Here is a 14,309-nt window from a genome sequence, read left to right as displayed (position 1 = left end):
CATTAGGCCCTGAACAGATCAATTCTACAGCCAGCTGTAGTCACAGGAATGCCAGGCAAATAGTGAAGTTTAAAGTGCATGGAAGCAGGAGAACTAAATGGCAAAGACAAGCCTTTGGTATCCAGGTAGTATTTTCTTACCAGCAGATCTCAAAGCACTTTCCAAAGCCTGGTAAGAACTAGGATATGTGGGGTTAGATGAACCCTGGAGCAAGTGCCTCATTTTCAGTCACACATTCCAGATCTCGGCTCAAATATTTTTGTGTTGGGTTTCTTTCAGAAAAGTGCAGAAAGACCCTGGAGCCAGAAATACTGTATATAACATGCAGGATAATTAGCAACCTCCTGGAAACATGTGAAACTTTAATAAAACTTAAACTCCAGTTCCTTCCCACAGGTGGAGTCCATCAGTACTGGAGGCAATATGTACAATTAAGCTATTTTTATGCCTCCTCATCTAAAAATGTGAGTGTTAAAACATATGTAGGTAAAGCAAATGGAAAGTTTAGATTTGCCTGCGTGCCATGCTCATTTGAACTCGCTGCATTAGCCTGGATTGCTGCTGAGCAGTGTGTGCTCCAGCAAAGGTTTTGCAAAGGGAAATGTCTTCACCTACAAACCTGGCTTCTTAAAAAGCCCGATGACTTTGCAGCTCCAGAAGATATTGACTTTTCCTGCCAACCACAAAGGGGAATAAATGACTGGGAGGGCTCAAGTAATTATACAAAGTGCCTGGATCAACTTTTCCATGGGGATCCTGTAGCTACTGGTCTGATGGCTTAATAATGTGCTTCTGAAATGGCTGCTTTCCACTGCTGTTTCTCTCCAGGGCCAGATTTCCAGCAAGACTCCTTAGCTGCCCTTGCAGAACTGGCAGGACAATGCTTGCTGGACTCATGCTGCATGTGAAGGAGCCAACAGTAACTTTTCCATAGGAAAACTTGCAGGTGGGGCAGAGCTGGACTATGCTGCCCCAGCAGCAAACTTTGAGAAAGGGGATGATTCAGAAAGCCCTAGATAACTTTTGTTCCCCACTCTTCACTGCCACTCCCTGTCCCTCTGTCCTTGTTCCTCGTCTCTTTGGAAGCTGGTGTGGCAGTGCATGTGGGGAGTGACCACTTTGCACCACCAGTGCAGCAACCAAATGTGATCCTTCCATTAGGAGACATCAGCACTTGTCCTTGTGGCCTGCATTAGCTGCATCACTCAGGTACACAAGCCACGTGCTAATACCAGGCTGTCTTGTCCATTTTCACCTGGCTCTGGTCCATAGTTACAGCCTGATGAAGAGTGGCCCTTCCCTCTGCTGTTCCTCATAGGTCCATTAAATCAGAAGCTGTGTATGGAAAGATGTTGTCCGGTTTTACTTTGCATGTGCTGCTTGGCAAAACATGAGGGTCAGATTACTTTGGGTGTTCAGATGTTCTTGCTGGGGAAATGGCAACTTCTTTCTGGTCCTCAGAAAGGAAAGTTGGAAGTTGTATTAGGATGGAAATGAGCAATTCAGCAATTACATTGGGAAACAACCATCGATGCAGGTAATCTCAGACCTTTTAAAGTACTGTGAGAAGCACTGGACCATGGTCTTTTCCACTGTTATGGAAAGAAAATCCCCATAATGGAATGGAACAGTTACAAATCAGAGTGATCCTACAATAATGTTGTTTTTCCTCTATATTCCATAATCACAGTGATTTCAGCCTGAGAGTCCATACACTGAGAGGATGCTATCGATGGGAGAATGGACATGTTATATAACATCTATTATACATTCCATGTGTTTATATAAATGCTATTTCTTATGTAACTGTGTCACTAGGAAACAGTGAGGTTGGACAAGTTGGTTTCTCCTGCCATTGCTGCTCTGCTTCGCTTGTTGATTCTTAAGTGCTGGCATAAGACACTGCAGGTTGTGGTGCTGATGTGTGTTCCCAAGTGAATCTCCTCTTTTCAGCAGCTCCATTCGCTTTGGGTTTTGCTGGTTTTTTTTCCTCAACTGCTGTTTCTTTTTTTAAATGTGATCCTTGGCTGAAGGCCTTTGGTGGGCTTTCACAAACTCGGAGGTAATCTGGTTAGTAAATACTAGGGACTGACAATTGACTAGCACAGTGTTCAGTTGCTGTGCTTTTCAACTTGAAATAACATCCAGGGCAGCCTGCTCAAGTGATGTAAAAGACCTGGTAAAGAAATGCCAACTGTCAGCTTGATTTTTGGTCTGCTCTGCTCTGACGTAAACCTTTCTGACAGCTCAGACCAGTGTCCTTCATATTCCAAATTAATCCAAAATTTCTCATGGTAATGAAGGGGAAAGAAATTACTTTAGAGTACATATTTCCTGCTCTGAACATCCTTGACTAACCCTGCAGACACCAGAGAATTACCACCTACTCAGATATGCCTGTCTGCTCTTGATGCAACTCTTGAGCTTATTTGCATTCCAATGGTTTAGCCATCTAAGATCTCTGTATCCAAGCCTCCATGTTGTCTGTACAAAATAGGAAAAACTTTTTTTTTTCCAGGGAGCCTTAATTTTTCTAGATTGAGAGCAAAGGAACGGTGCCAAGAGGTTGGATCAACTGAGCAGACAGTTGTGTTGCAAGGACTCTTCTGCCCAACTTCCCACAGCAGTGTCTTGAACAGTGGAGTAGCCCAAAGCTCCTTGTTTACTTTCCACTTATTCCAGGAAGGATCTGATCTATAGTATGGGTATCTCTTGGTAAGGTTAGAAGGAATAATGTGCCATCCTTTCTCTCCCAACTGTACAGCAAGCTGAGTTCCAGTGGAAGCACCCTCAGGGGTGGGCAAGAGGTGCAGAGGGACTGATGTAAATCATCTTCTCTATCTCTGTCTTTGTGGATGAGGTTATCTCACAGTGGAGGAAGGAAGGTGATGGACAAGTTCCCAGGGTCGAACCTCAGTCTCCAGCTTTTGCTTTTCTCACATCTCACTTGACCTCTTTGGGAAGTTCTCATTTCTGTGCCATACCTTGTCTGGGTTCTTCTTACATAGCTGTCTCAATTTTCTGGTTTTGAATGCCTTCCTTCTTTGTCACTCTTATCTCAGCAGGTGGCTCAAACTTGCTTTCCCAGACCAGGAACCAAATCAAACATCCAGGTCATCTGAATGAAAAGAATAGGGATGTCATTGCATCTAAAAATAATCCCAGTACCTGGCAGGTGACATATTTGACCCTGGACTTAGTCAGCAGCCTGGATTTATTTCCAGTTAGAGTCTGACTCTAGATAGAAGAATGGGTGTCGCTCCAGGGAATAATTCAGTTGAAACCTCTGAAGAAATCCTGGCCCCCCTCAAAAATGAAATTTCTAGTCTTGATGTAGAGGGGAAAGAGTATAGTACAGTTCTTCCCTTACATTGACTCACTAAATTTTGTTTTCTGTTATTCTTGACAGTGGCCGATGCTGATTGTCTGTGGATTTCCTGTATTCTTTCAGAGTCTTCAAAAATAGACATTTCACTCAGGAGGCTTTCTTCAAGAAATAAGAAACTCCTTCTTCCTCTCCCTTTGGAAATACCTCAGAGCACCCACAATGTTTTCAGCCCTCATATTTCAGGCACGAATAAGTCTCCCATTGCCCCAAAGGCTCCAAGACGTTTTCCTCACATCAGGGACATAAATGCATTTGGCAACTCTTTAGGAAAAATATCATGGATTTGGGCAAATCGTATTCTCACTGTCAGTTCGAGTAGCAGTAGCATCCAAGTGCTGTGAGAGTTTTGGGGAAGTTTTTTTCCAAGCTTTATGCTGGATTACGTTATCTATTAAAAGCAGCTTTTTTTATGCTGAACTGCTGCAATGACCTGTATTTCACAACTTGCACGTATACACTGAAAAAAACGTTATCTTGCACTCAAAAGGTGTTTCAGTGAAAGCTCCATGAAATTCTGTGCAAAATCTCATTACCTTCTTGCTTGGGTTTTCATTTTGTTTCAGTCTGGGGAGGTGTTTATTTCTTGGTAGCTCCAGGTGCCAACTTTGGTGTTTGCAATAGAGATGTGACTTCTGTCAGAGCATCATAGACCTCCTAATAGCTGACTAAACCCACTCCATAGATAATATGAAGAGCAGAGGAGGAAAATAATGAAATTATTCTCTGAGTCACTGGTGAACCAAGGACAGAAGCCAAGCACCCTTAGTTTCCAGTGCTCTGCCTCTGCCACTAGAAGAAATTAATTTCTCTTGTGATTTATATGAGATATCCAGGAGTTGCTTTACATTCTCTTTGTTTGAGCAATTAAAGTAGAAGGGGGAGCTGTTAAACCGATATCCAGCTGAAATATTTAATTTATTTAGTAGCTATTAGAAGTGACTTAGAGATGCCCTTATCTGTGACTTGAAATAAACAGAGGAAAATAGATTGTGTGCCTTTCCTTGTGGTTTAGAGAGATGAGGGGTTTTTATTCTCAAGGAGTGAAGAGGAAGCATTCTCTTTTTCTTACAAACTCTAGAAGAACGCAGACTCTCTAGCAGTAGCCCTGTCTTTCCCCCTTTTTTTAGTTTCTCCAGGAAGTCTCTCTTGGAGAGCACAGGAAGCAGAAAAAGCCAGTTTTAAACAGGTTGTAGTTAAAAGGCTGGTAGTGTTCAATCTGTAACCAAAGCAAGCCTAGCTTTGCTGGATGCTAATTTACTGATGAGAGTTTCCAACTAAAATTTGTTTTCCATTTTAATCAACGAAGTTCCATTTTCTTGATGGCTTTTATGTCACAAGTTCTTGCATTGCTCGAACAGTCCTTCAGGAAACACATGGCAGGCAAGAACTCATTTCAAATGTAAAAATACCAAGAAAGAGGAGAGTGAGGGGAACTATAAATAACCACTGAGATGTCAGAGTCTCAGTCATTTTTTCCTCTGCAAGTCAGCTTTAGCAGTTAAGGTCAAGATAACATTTCCATGTCAATGGTCAGTTACATCAAAATTCTAAAACAGGAAAATTGAATGGAATTTTCAATTTTTTTCTTGTATTGTGCCCGGATTTGACCAATTTATAGTCTCCTAGGTCTGCCAGCTCTGAGTTCCAATGTTATTTTGGTTAAGCTTCTTGCCAGAGTGGCAAGCTTGGATTGGAACGTTGGGTTTATTAAAGGCTATGAAATTAAATTCCCCACCAAAAGAAAAGAAAAGGAAAAAAAACCACTTCTTGCCGATAGTCACTTCTTTATTTCCTTTGATGCGGTTCAGTTTGACTTGAATTTTAGCCTAACAATTTGCTACACAATTTTGTTTTGTTTTCACGAAGTTCTAATCAGCTTAAACTGCAAGCGGTTTGAAATGCCTCTCTAACAGCTTCCTTGGTGTTGCTAATTAAGCTTGAAATCTCTGTGTTGTCCACAATTGTATCTAAACAAGGAGGAGAGTGTATCTGCTCTCTGTTTGCCACATCTCACAGCTGCATGTAATTCTGCTGCCTGTGCAGAAAGTAATCACAACAGGACAGAACCTTTATTTAGGCAAAACTCTTAGGGTGGCATGCAAGGTCAGGCACATCATGTTTTGAGGAATTTGGTGGTGAGAACACGCAAGGCAAGCAGAGGTACATCAATAACACAAAGACTGGAGGTGCTTGGGAATAACTAACAGCTTTGCTTTATCCCTCAGAGCACTTTGTTCCGCAGAGCCCTGAGTTATGTCTGGTCTGTAGGTGCTCTCACCTGATGTGTGGGTGTTAATAACAGATAAAAGCACAAGCTATCAAAACCAGCAGTGTATTCCCCCCATCCCTCAGGAGCAAAGCTAATAGAATATCACAGTTTTTAAAGATACCAAGGTTTACTTCAGTGGAAAAGGAGTCCTAACAAATCCTCAAACACATCTTTCTGTGTTGGGCAAAGCCATGGGCTGATTTCTCCCTAGGTAGAGGCCGCAGTGGTGTGAAGCAATACTAATCTGCTGAGGCATGGCTGCTGCTGTGCGACGCAGCCCAGGGATTTCCACGGTAGCTCTGTGCCAGTTCGCCTCAGCTGCAGAAGCCTTGAACAAACTGTTTACCTCTGACATTCTGGGAGGGATTTTGAGGGATTTCCTTCAAATTAGAAATCTTTGAAAATCAGCATCTTGCGCCAGGCGTTGTATTATGCAATGTCTTGGAATGAAGGTCTGGTCAGGCACTTAGGATCTCCTTGGACTGAAGGATTCAGAGATGGAAACTGTCTTATCAGATCATCCTTCCCTGCCAAGTCAGGCTCGTCTCCTGTGCTCCAAAAGCCTGCCCCAGCTTCTTGGTTGTATGTTTTCTGGGCCAGCTGCAGTCCTGGTGTGGAGTGACTGATTTCACATGGTTGTACCCAGTGGTCATACCTGGGGTGTGGCGTGGTGGCAGTGCTAACAGCAAGAGTGAGCTCTGCTCACCAACATGAACAATGTGCTGCTTCAATTCTCTGGGGAGCATGCAGCTCCCCTTCCCTGGTGGCAATAGACAAGATGGGAGGAGGTTTGGAAATGCAGCTTCACTAGAAAATTACTGAAGGAACCGGAGCTGATTACAAAGATATTTAACAATGCCCTTTTACATAGCAATTGCTAAGGATGCTTTCAGCTGTTTGCCTTACTGTAGTATTCCATGCTGCTATAATTATTGTTGCTGAAAAAATTTCATATGCATAGACTTTTTTTTTCTCTGTGCTATTTTAAAGTCAACTGTAAGTTAGAAGCATTTCCCTGGTATTAAACTACTTTACTCTTGCAAATGGCTGTAGCCACATTGGAGTATTCTGAGTAACAGCTCAGGTTCTGTTCTCTGGTACTGTACCACCTGAAATTGACTTTTGAGATGTGTGCAAGTCACTACATATAAAAATAATTTAATTTTTTCTGTTAATAATACATTGTTTCCATTTAGTAACCATTTAGGCACCCAGACTACTTCACAAGTATTTATCAAACCTAACAATATCCAGTTTCTCACTGGAATATGTAATTCTACAGCCATTTTATTTATAGGCCAACTGAGGCCCAGAGCATGGGAATGCTTTGCCTATGGCAGCTACTTGGTTTAAAAGCCAGAAGTCCAGGCATTTCATCTTCCAGCCTACCAGTTTAGAGGACAATTCCGTCATTTCTTACATTCATAGGCACTGCTGTTTTAAAGGGACAAAGATGTCTGTTGTCAGAGCAAGGAATGGACAGAAGATGAGTAGCTTTAAGTGCCAGAAAGTAGTTAAGTAATTTCCAACACGGGGCTTCTTGTGGATTTTTAGCTGGAAGGAATCAATGTGGCTGTGGTTGGACACTGAGCATAATGCAGAGCAGATTGTTTAACCCTGATATTCCTTCATCACTCTCAGCTCAGTGGTGCTAGAAAGGGATGCAGGCCTTGTCTAAACTGCCACTGTGCATCAGAGAAATCACCCAGTCCCTGCCTGTGCTGCTCCAAACATTAATTACAGCATTAAAAATATAATTCTTTCTGCAGGCAGTATGGCCAGCTTGTGTGCCTGCCAGACCCAGCAGCCTTCTCTGTGTTTCCTCTCCACCCTTTGGTGTGCTCAGACAATGGCAAAGCCATCCCTCAGCCTTCGTTTGATAAGAAAACTGGAGCTCCTTCCTTCTCTCACTGTAGAGCATATTTTGACATCTGTATATCATTTGAGAAGCATTTCCCAAGCATTGTTCCATTTTCATCGTGGCCTTTCTGTTATTGCACGTTTACGGACTCAGTTGCATGCCACTGTTATCTTTGCTACTCACAGAAGCCATGAATATACATCTAGCCTTTCTCTAATAGTTACAGGGTGAGGGGAAGGGACTCCTTCATCCTGTATGCCGAGAGGACTTTCTGCCAGATTCACCTCCAGCTGCTCTGAGTCCAAAGCTACAAAGCTGAATTGAGTTTTCCTGACAAGAAAAGCAAATTCCAGCAGAGGAAAAGCATGCCAGCCGTGGTATTGCTACTGTGCTGGGAAAGCCACTAAAAACTGAGCCGAATGGAAGAACGATTTGAAAGCCACTGAATACAGTAACCTCCAGGGCCTGAGTCTGCACTGTGCAAGTGGTAGCTGTGAGCACAGCTCAGATCCATGCTGGTAACGTTGCAGGGTTGCCAGTGTAATTTATTCCAGTGTCTTCCTTTCTATCTCCCAGCAGATCAAGCTATGCCATCTAAAGAACAGCCTCACTGCTCCCCACTGTGTCTGAATTAGGGGGTTTGACACTTTGGGCTGTCAGGGGTCACATCTCTTGCCCCAACACACTGATGTGGCTATGGCAGCATGGTCTGAAGGTTAGAGCACCAGCCAAGATGCTTCTGCAGTGCTCTCCCTTGCTGAAAGTACCCCTCAGAACAGCAAGAAGGGGAGTGTTAATAATGTGTCTGCTAATAATGTGTCCAGCTGGTCAGGTGAAGTGAGAAGTGCCCAAGTTTCTCTCCTCAGACATGCAGGAAGAAATTTCATGCTGGGTGTTAGTGACTTAAATGTTATGTTTGCCAAGATTTAACCCATCTGTGGAGATAGCAGCTGGGAAGCCTTGGGTGGAAATCAGGTCTTGGATTTTCCTTTTCTAGAAATAATGCCAAAAAAGTGTTTGAAAGTGTTGAAATTACATCTTGACACTGAACCCCTTTACCACTGTCTGTTTTATATTTAATTTATAATGCAACTATATATTTTCAGACCCAAAACCTAAATGAAAACATTTGCAATTATTTTGAAGTGCAGTTTTTCAATTGACCTGATCTAATTTGAGGTTTATAAATTCACCAGACTTCTTGAGATTAAAGTGTTCTGTCTTTGCTTAAGTATGGAAACATTTTCAAGCCTCAAAAAATATCCCACAAAGGGGAAAATGTCTGCTGCTCTGCTCTCCTCACTGTCTGAGGAAATGAAGGACGGAGTCACAAGATTTAAAGCAAGTCACTTACCACACTTTACTAAGTTACAGTTCAACTATAGTATTTGACCATGTGCCTGTTTTTAGCACAACAGTCACATTTCATTCGTGCAGCTTAAAATCATCTCCTCTGCTCAGTCACTTTGAAAAATGTTTCTTCTGCAGTGCTCACAGAAAGTGAGTTCGTGTCCCTGTGCATGAGTCGCCAATGTAATTTATTCCAGCAACTTCCTCCCCTCTCCCAGCAAAATAAGCAGTACCATGCTCGTGTCCCTGTGCGTGAGCTCTCCTCGGTCTGCTGTTCAGAGTGCAGGAGACATTATTTATGTTCATTAGAGCTTGGGATGAATTGCCAATGCAGAAGAAGCAATGACTAATCTGTGTGGCTTTTCTTCTGCACTCATGGCTGGGTCATTGTGGGAGAGTCCTTGTGCTGGCATGATATTGTGAGTTACTGCTGTCCCCTGAAGTTTGGTTAGGAGAGGCTATAATCTGCAGCATTAGGGCAGTGGGATGAGCTGCAGCCCACAGGCTGTCACTGCACCTCTGCTCCCCAAAGCCCTCTGCCACCTTGCTGTCTGGGACGTGAAGTTTTCGGGAAAGGACTCAAACACTCCCCAGCTCCAGTCTTCCATGGCTCTTGCAACCCAGAAGTCTTTCCCAGCAGTCAGAGTTTTTACTTTGTGTCCCATGTTTAAACCTAGCATCTGCAGAGCAACTCCCTTTGGCTTTCTGTGGTTTCTGAAGGGACAAGTACTGCTCTAGGGCAGTCAAACAACTCACACCACCACTTGCTAGATGCTTATTCCCAAGCAACTTGTTCCCACTTTGCTACTGATTGAGCTATACATGTTTAAGTGTCTTAGTTTTAACTTGCAGGATGATGCATGATGTCCTAGTCATTTCAGTTCTTTGTGTTTTAGTGTATATTTGCTTGGGGTTATTTTTCTTGTTGGTATTTGGGGTGCATTATTCTCCCCATGTGAGATTCTTTTTCTTTGCCATGGATAAACAGTTCTGCCCTCAAGAGACATGGACCCAGACTCAGCCTTTAACATTGTGCCAACCTTCCATTTAGAAATGGATGGTTCCTTCCCTATGCTTTTCAAACTCCCCCAAAAAATTAGTCGGATTTGGAGACACAAGGGCACTCCCTGCCTCTTGGCCAAAAATACGGGAAAAGAATGGTAAACTTTACCCTCAGCCCACACTAGATTTGTGGTCCATAGTCTTATAACATGAATGTGACCACAACCCCTAGATCTGATGTTTCCTAGCTGTTTCTCATCTTTCTTCTTTGTGCCTTGCCTTAGCTCTCAGTGTAGCTCATCAGATGCATTCATCTTTACCTGTTGATTACAGAGAGAGTTTGCAACAACAGCTGGGGAGAAAAGAATGAAAATAGAGCTGTTAGGCATTTTTCTTCATTTTGTTTGGCTTTTTGAAGGTCTAAAAGCTCCAGGAGGTGCTAGGACAGTTAGCTTAACTGTGAAAGAGAGCAAAATCAAGAAGCCAAACTTACAATCCTGCAGGGATGCTGTTCCCATAACGTGCAGAAATACCTTTGTGCAGGTTGTTAACTGCTGGGGCAGCACTTAGGCATGTGGGATAACCTGATTAGAGAATCAAAGAAAACCCTGGTAGCTTCACAGGCCAAATCCTGCCTTACAGCAACCTGATGTCAAATGGGGGTGAATCAAGGAAGCTTTCCCTTTGGCATCATCTGGTAACACCTTGAAGAGAAGGGTCTGAGCCAGGGTTCTAGCAAGAAGAGAGGCTTAAGCAAATACACTCCCAGGCAGGGAGTGAACTGGAGTCTGAAACTAATGACTTTGTTTTTCCTTACTGGTACAGACATGGAAGGATGAAAAGAATAAATTTCTCAGGTCTGATTTTCAGGTCGTATAGAAGGCTTAATCAGGAGTTGGTTATTTTATAATGCTTGTCTTCCGTAGCTGTGAGAATGTCAAACTGTGACTGAGCTGAGATTTGGGAGCAGAAGATGTGTGTTTTCAGAAGGTATGATCCAGCAGGGTGAGAGCAGTTCCAGGCCATGCTGTTCAGTGCTGCTGCAGGTGCCTGCTCCGGTCACAGAACTGACAGTAGCAGACATGGGGAACTGCTGAACAGATCAGTCCCCACCACGGAATTCCCAGTCATGTTGTGGGGGACCAGTGTTTATCAGAATTCAAAAATCAATCGGGAAAGTTCATGGGAGAAAGCATCCAGTTGAGGCAAAGTATGGGGAAGCCAAGCTCTGACTCAGGAAGTCCCTAAACCAGTAATCAGTGGAGGCTGGAAGCAAATCCCAAGGAATTGCTGTTTTGCTTACCCTGTTCTCATACTTTGGTCTCTGTTGTTGGCAACTGTTGGAAATGAAGCAAGCAATGACTTGGTGAGGCAAATGCTCTGTACCTGCGTGTGTTCAGAAAGTTTCATGGCAAATGCCTTACGAATGGCACAATCTTCCATCAGTATCCGCAGGTATCCTGCCTTCCTTCCTTGGCAGAAAAATGCAGAGAACTGCACGGATGCGGGTTGAGATGATGTGATCTGCTTATGCAAAGTGAAGTGGTAAATCTGCCAGGTTATTTCTCCATGGAGAAAATTATTGACCTTGCTTTTTCTGGCATACCAGCCACCATTATAATGATGATGATGGTGACAGCAACCAGACAGAAAGGCCAGCAGTCATTCTTTCCTGCCCATTATTACAAGGTATAAAGCAAAATGCAGCCTGAATTCAATGCTAGTCTGGCTGTACTCTTCTTACAAATGCACGAGGCAGTTCTCATACGGGTTGAAATTCAGGACTTTTCATATCGACCTTTCCAAAAACAATCCTTCTGATCTTCTAATAGGAGCTCATGTATTTCTATGCTTGTAGCTTACCAGTGACATGCAGCCCAGAGATAATGTCTAAGAGCAGATGTGTGAGTGTAGAACCTTCTGAGTTCCTGGGTGATTCATCTCCTTACAATACATTTTGGCTGCACATGTAAGGACTGGATCTTGCCCCTGAGAATACTGGCTCAAAGAAGCAGTAACAATGGAGTCAGTCAAAGCACTACTCTCCCTGGGAATTTTGTTGCCTGCGGAAGCAGAACTTTAGCCTTCTTGTGTTTGTCAACAAGATCTGCCTTTCAGCAGCTTTCTATATTTCTGTTCTGTTAGATTTTTCCCTTTTTTTCCCCACCTCCTTATTTCTGTCTATCTAAATTATAATCAATAGTTTTATGATAGATTTTTCTACCTCACCCAAGATGCAAACGCTTGTTGATAATATTACTTGATAACTTCAGGTTCATTGAGCGAGAATAGTAGGTGAAGTTTGCTTTTCTAAAGTCCAGTGAAATTACCCAAATCATTGCCACAGATTTACTGTTTGCATCTATGTGATTTTCAGCCTCCATTCATGCCTTGTGTCTTTTAAAGTGCTTGCTTTGAAATGGTAAGTTACCCAGTTGGTGTCAGAAGGGCTGGTGTGGCTCACAGACAACCATCTGAAACAAAATTATCTTGGCATTTCTATAATTAACTGCAAGGGTAAGTGAGGGTTGAAATGAGACGACTCATTCAATGGACCCCACTTGAAAAGTGGGAATTTTTTTGGCTCCAGCACTTTAGGAGCAGGCTCATATGTAAAACCTGTGCAGCAAGGATCATGGCCTTAGAGGTGGCATTTCACAGTCATTATCTCAAACATCGTGGGCCAGAGATAAATGAACCATTTAAGTCATCCTGAACTCCTGTCCTTGCGGATGCTTTCCTTGCATCCACTGCTTTGTTCTCTTCCCAGACTTAGCATTATTCTCTGTGGGGAGAGAGGGAGATCAAGATTTTCATACAAGGCAGATAAAGATACTTTTATGGGATCTGCATTGGCAAAATAATTAGGGGGTCTCTGTGTAGCCCCAGGGATTTGCTCTTCAGTTTAGCACTGCCCTCTGTGGAACTTGTCTCTAATGACTTGCACTGCAGAAGCTTGCTCAGACTGGGCAGTCCAGAGGCAAAATCCCAGGAGTGTTGACTGCACAACTCCTTCACGTGCTCCTGGCTACAGAAGCTGCTGTGTTTCAGATAACCCACCCGATGAGCCATCTCTGATCATTTGTCAGAGCTGCTGAGACAAGGCTCTGGTTTGTGTTCTCACACTGTTCTAAAGGCTTGACCCAGGCCCTGTGCTGTTATCATACTCTTTGATAACTGTTGACTGTACTGCACTTTATCTAGAAGAAGTGAAAAGAAGGTACCTAAAGCTTCCAAGCAGACCAGCAGCAGCCTCCAACCCAGCTGACCTTTGTAACTGTCCTGCTGAGATGGCACTCACATCTGTTGTGTTTTCTTTGCAGAATACACTGGAGCAATGCAGTGTCTGCGCAAAGCCCATCATGGAAAGGATCCTCCGAGCCACTGGGAAGGCCTACCATCCCCACTGCTTCACCTGTGTGATGTGCCATCGCAGCCTGGATGGGATTCCCTTCACTGTGGATGCTGGTGGCAACATCCACTGCATCGAGGATTTCCATAAGTAAGGCCTAAGCTGCTGTCAGTGCTTTGCTTGTTGTCTTTGTCTTTTCCCCCTAAAAATTCTCCTTTTTCCGACTGAGCTTTCAGGAAGTTCTGAACCCTATGCCACTTCCTCCCAAGGCTCTTAAATAGTAGGGAGAGCTTTGCTCCAAGCAAGCATACCATGGCATACAAGGTTAATTGGTTAGAGGATGATTCTGCTTGATCTCTGTTTTGCTTAGAGCTGAATTGAGGGATAACCTCTGTTTTAAGTGCTCTGCCTTACCCTTGCCTTTCACTACACTTAGCATGTGCTCGTTTCTGCTCACTGCCTCTACCTGCACTTTCACATCGCCTCCCTGCTTCTTCCACTGAGCAATTAAGAAAGGTCCTGTCCTCCTGCACTCTGCAGGTGTTTACTTACCTGCTAGAGGGATCTCAGTGGCCACAGGCTGCTCACAGCTCCTTTTGTTTCTAGTTGCTAATTAGCTTTTTAAAGCTGCTAAAAATACAGGCCTGGTAGTAATTTATAGTGAAACTGCTATTTAAAGTAAGTTGAAAGGTACAGTTGCAAGTAATTCCTGTCACTGACACGCTACCACCCCCATCATCACAACTAATCTGGAGAAGACAGGTAGATATAATCAGAGCACAAATGTTTGCCCTGTATGGAAAAGACAGATACATTACACCCCTCAATTAAAAGATGAAATCAATACTGACAAATGGGAGTTTACATCTCAACCATTTACCTCTTAATTTCTAAGGGGGTAGACTTAATTAGAGCCTCATGACATCAGTGTGTGGGTCTGAAAGCTCAAAGAAGCTGGCTGACTTGACAGAAAGGGAAGCAGCCACAATTAACTGGCATGTGAGAATCCAGCAGGAGGATGTTCCCTGTAGCTCAGCTAGGCTGGGTTAATTGGCAGCTGCTGTATTGCCTTGCCTTTCTGTGCCAC

General features: G+C 43.4%; 1 protein-coding gene across 1 annotated transcript in view; it reads left to right on the top strand.

Moving 5' to 3' along the window:
- Nucleotides 1-14,309, top strand: part of LPP (LIM domain containing preferred translocation partner in lipoma) — a 333,633-nt gene that overhangs the window by 300,566 nt on the left and 18,758 nt on the right. Inside the window, 1 exon segment of the mRNA XM_032119009.1 lies at nucleotides 13,194-13,372. Within this exon segment, the coding sequence (XP_031974900.1) occupies nucleotides 13,194-13,372 (179 nt within the window).

The sequence above is a fragment of the Corvus moneduloides genome, chromosome 10, assembly GCF_009650955.1.
Source record: "Corvus moneduloides isolate bCorMon1 chromosome 10, bCorMon1.pri, whole genome shotgun sequence".
Lineage (NCBI taxonomy): Eukaryota > Metazoa > Chordata > Aves > Passeriformes > Corvidae > Corvus > Corvus moneduloides.
This window is presented reverse-complemented; position numbering and strand designations above follow the sequence as displayed.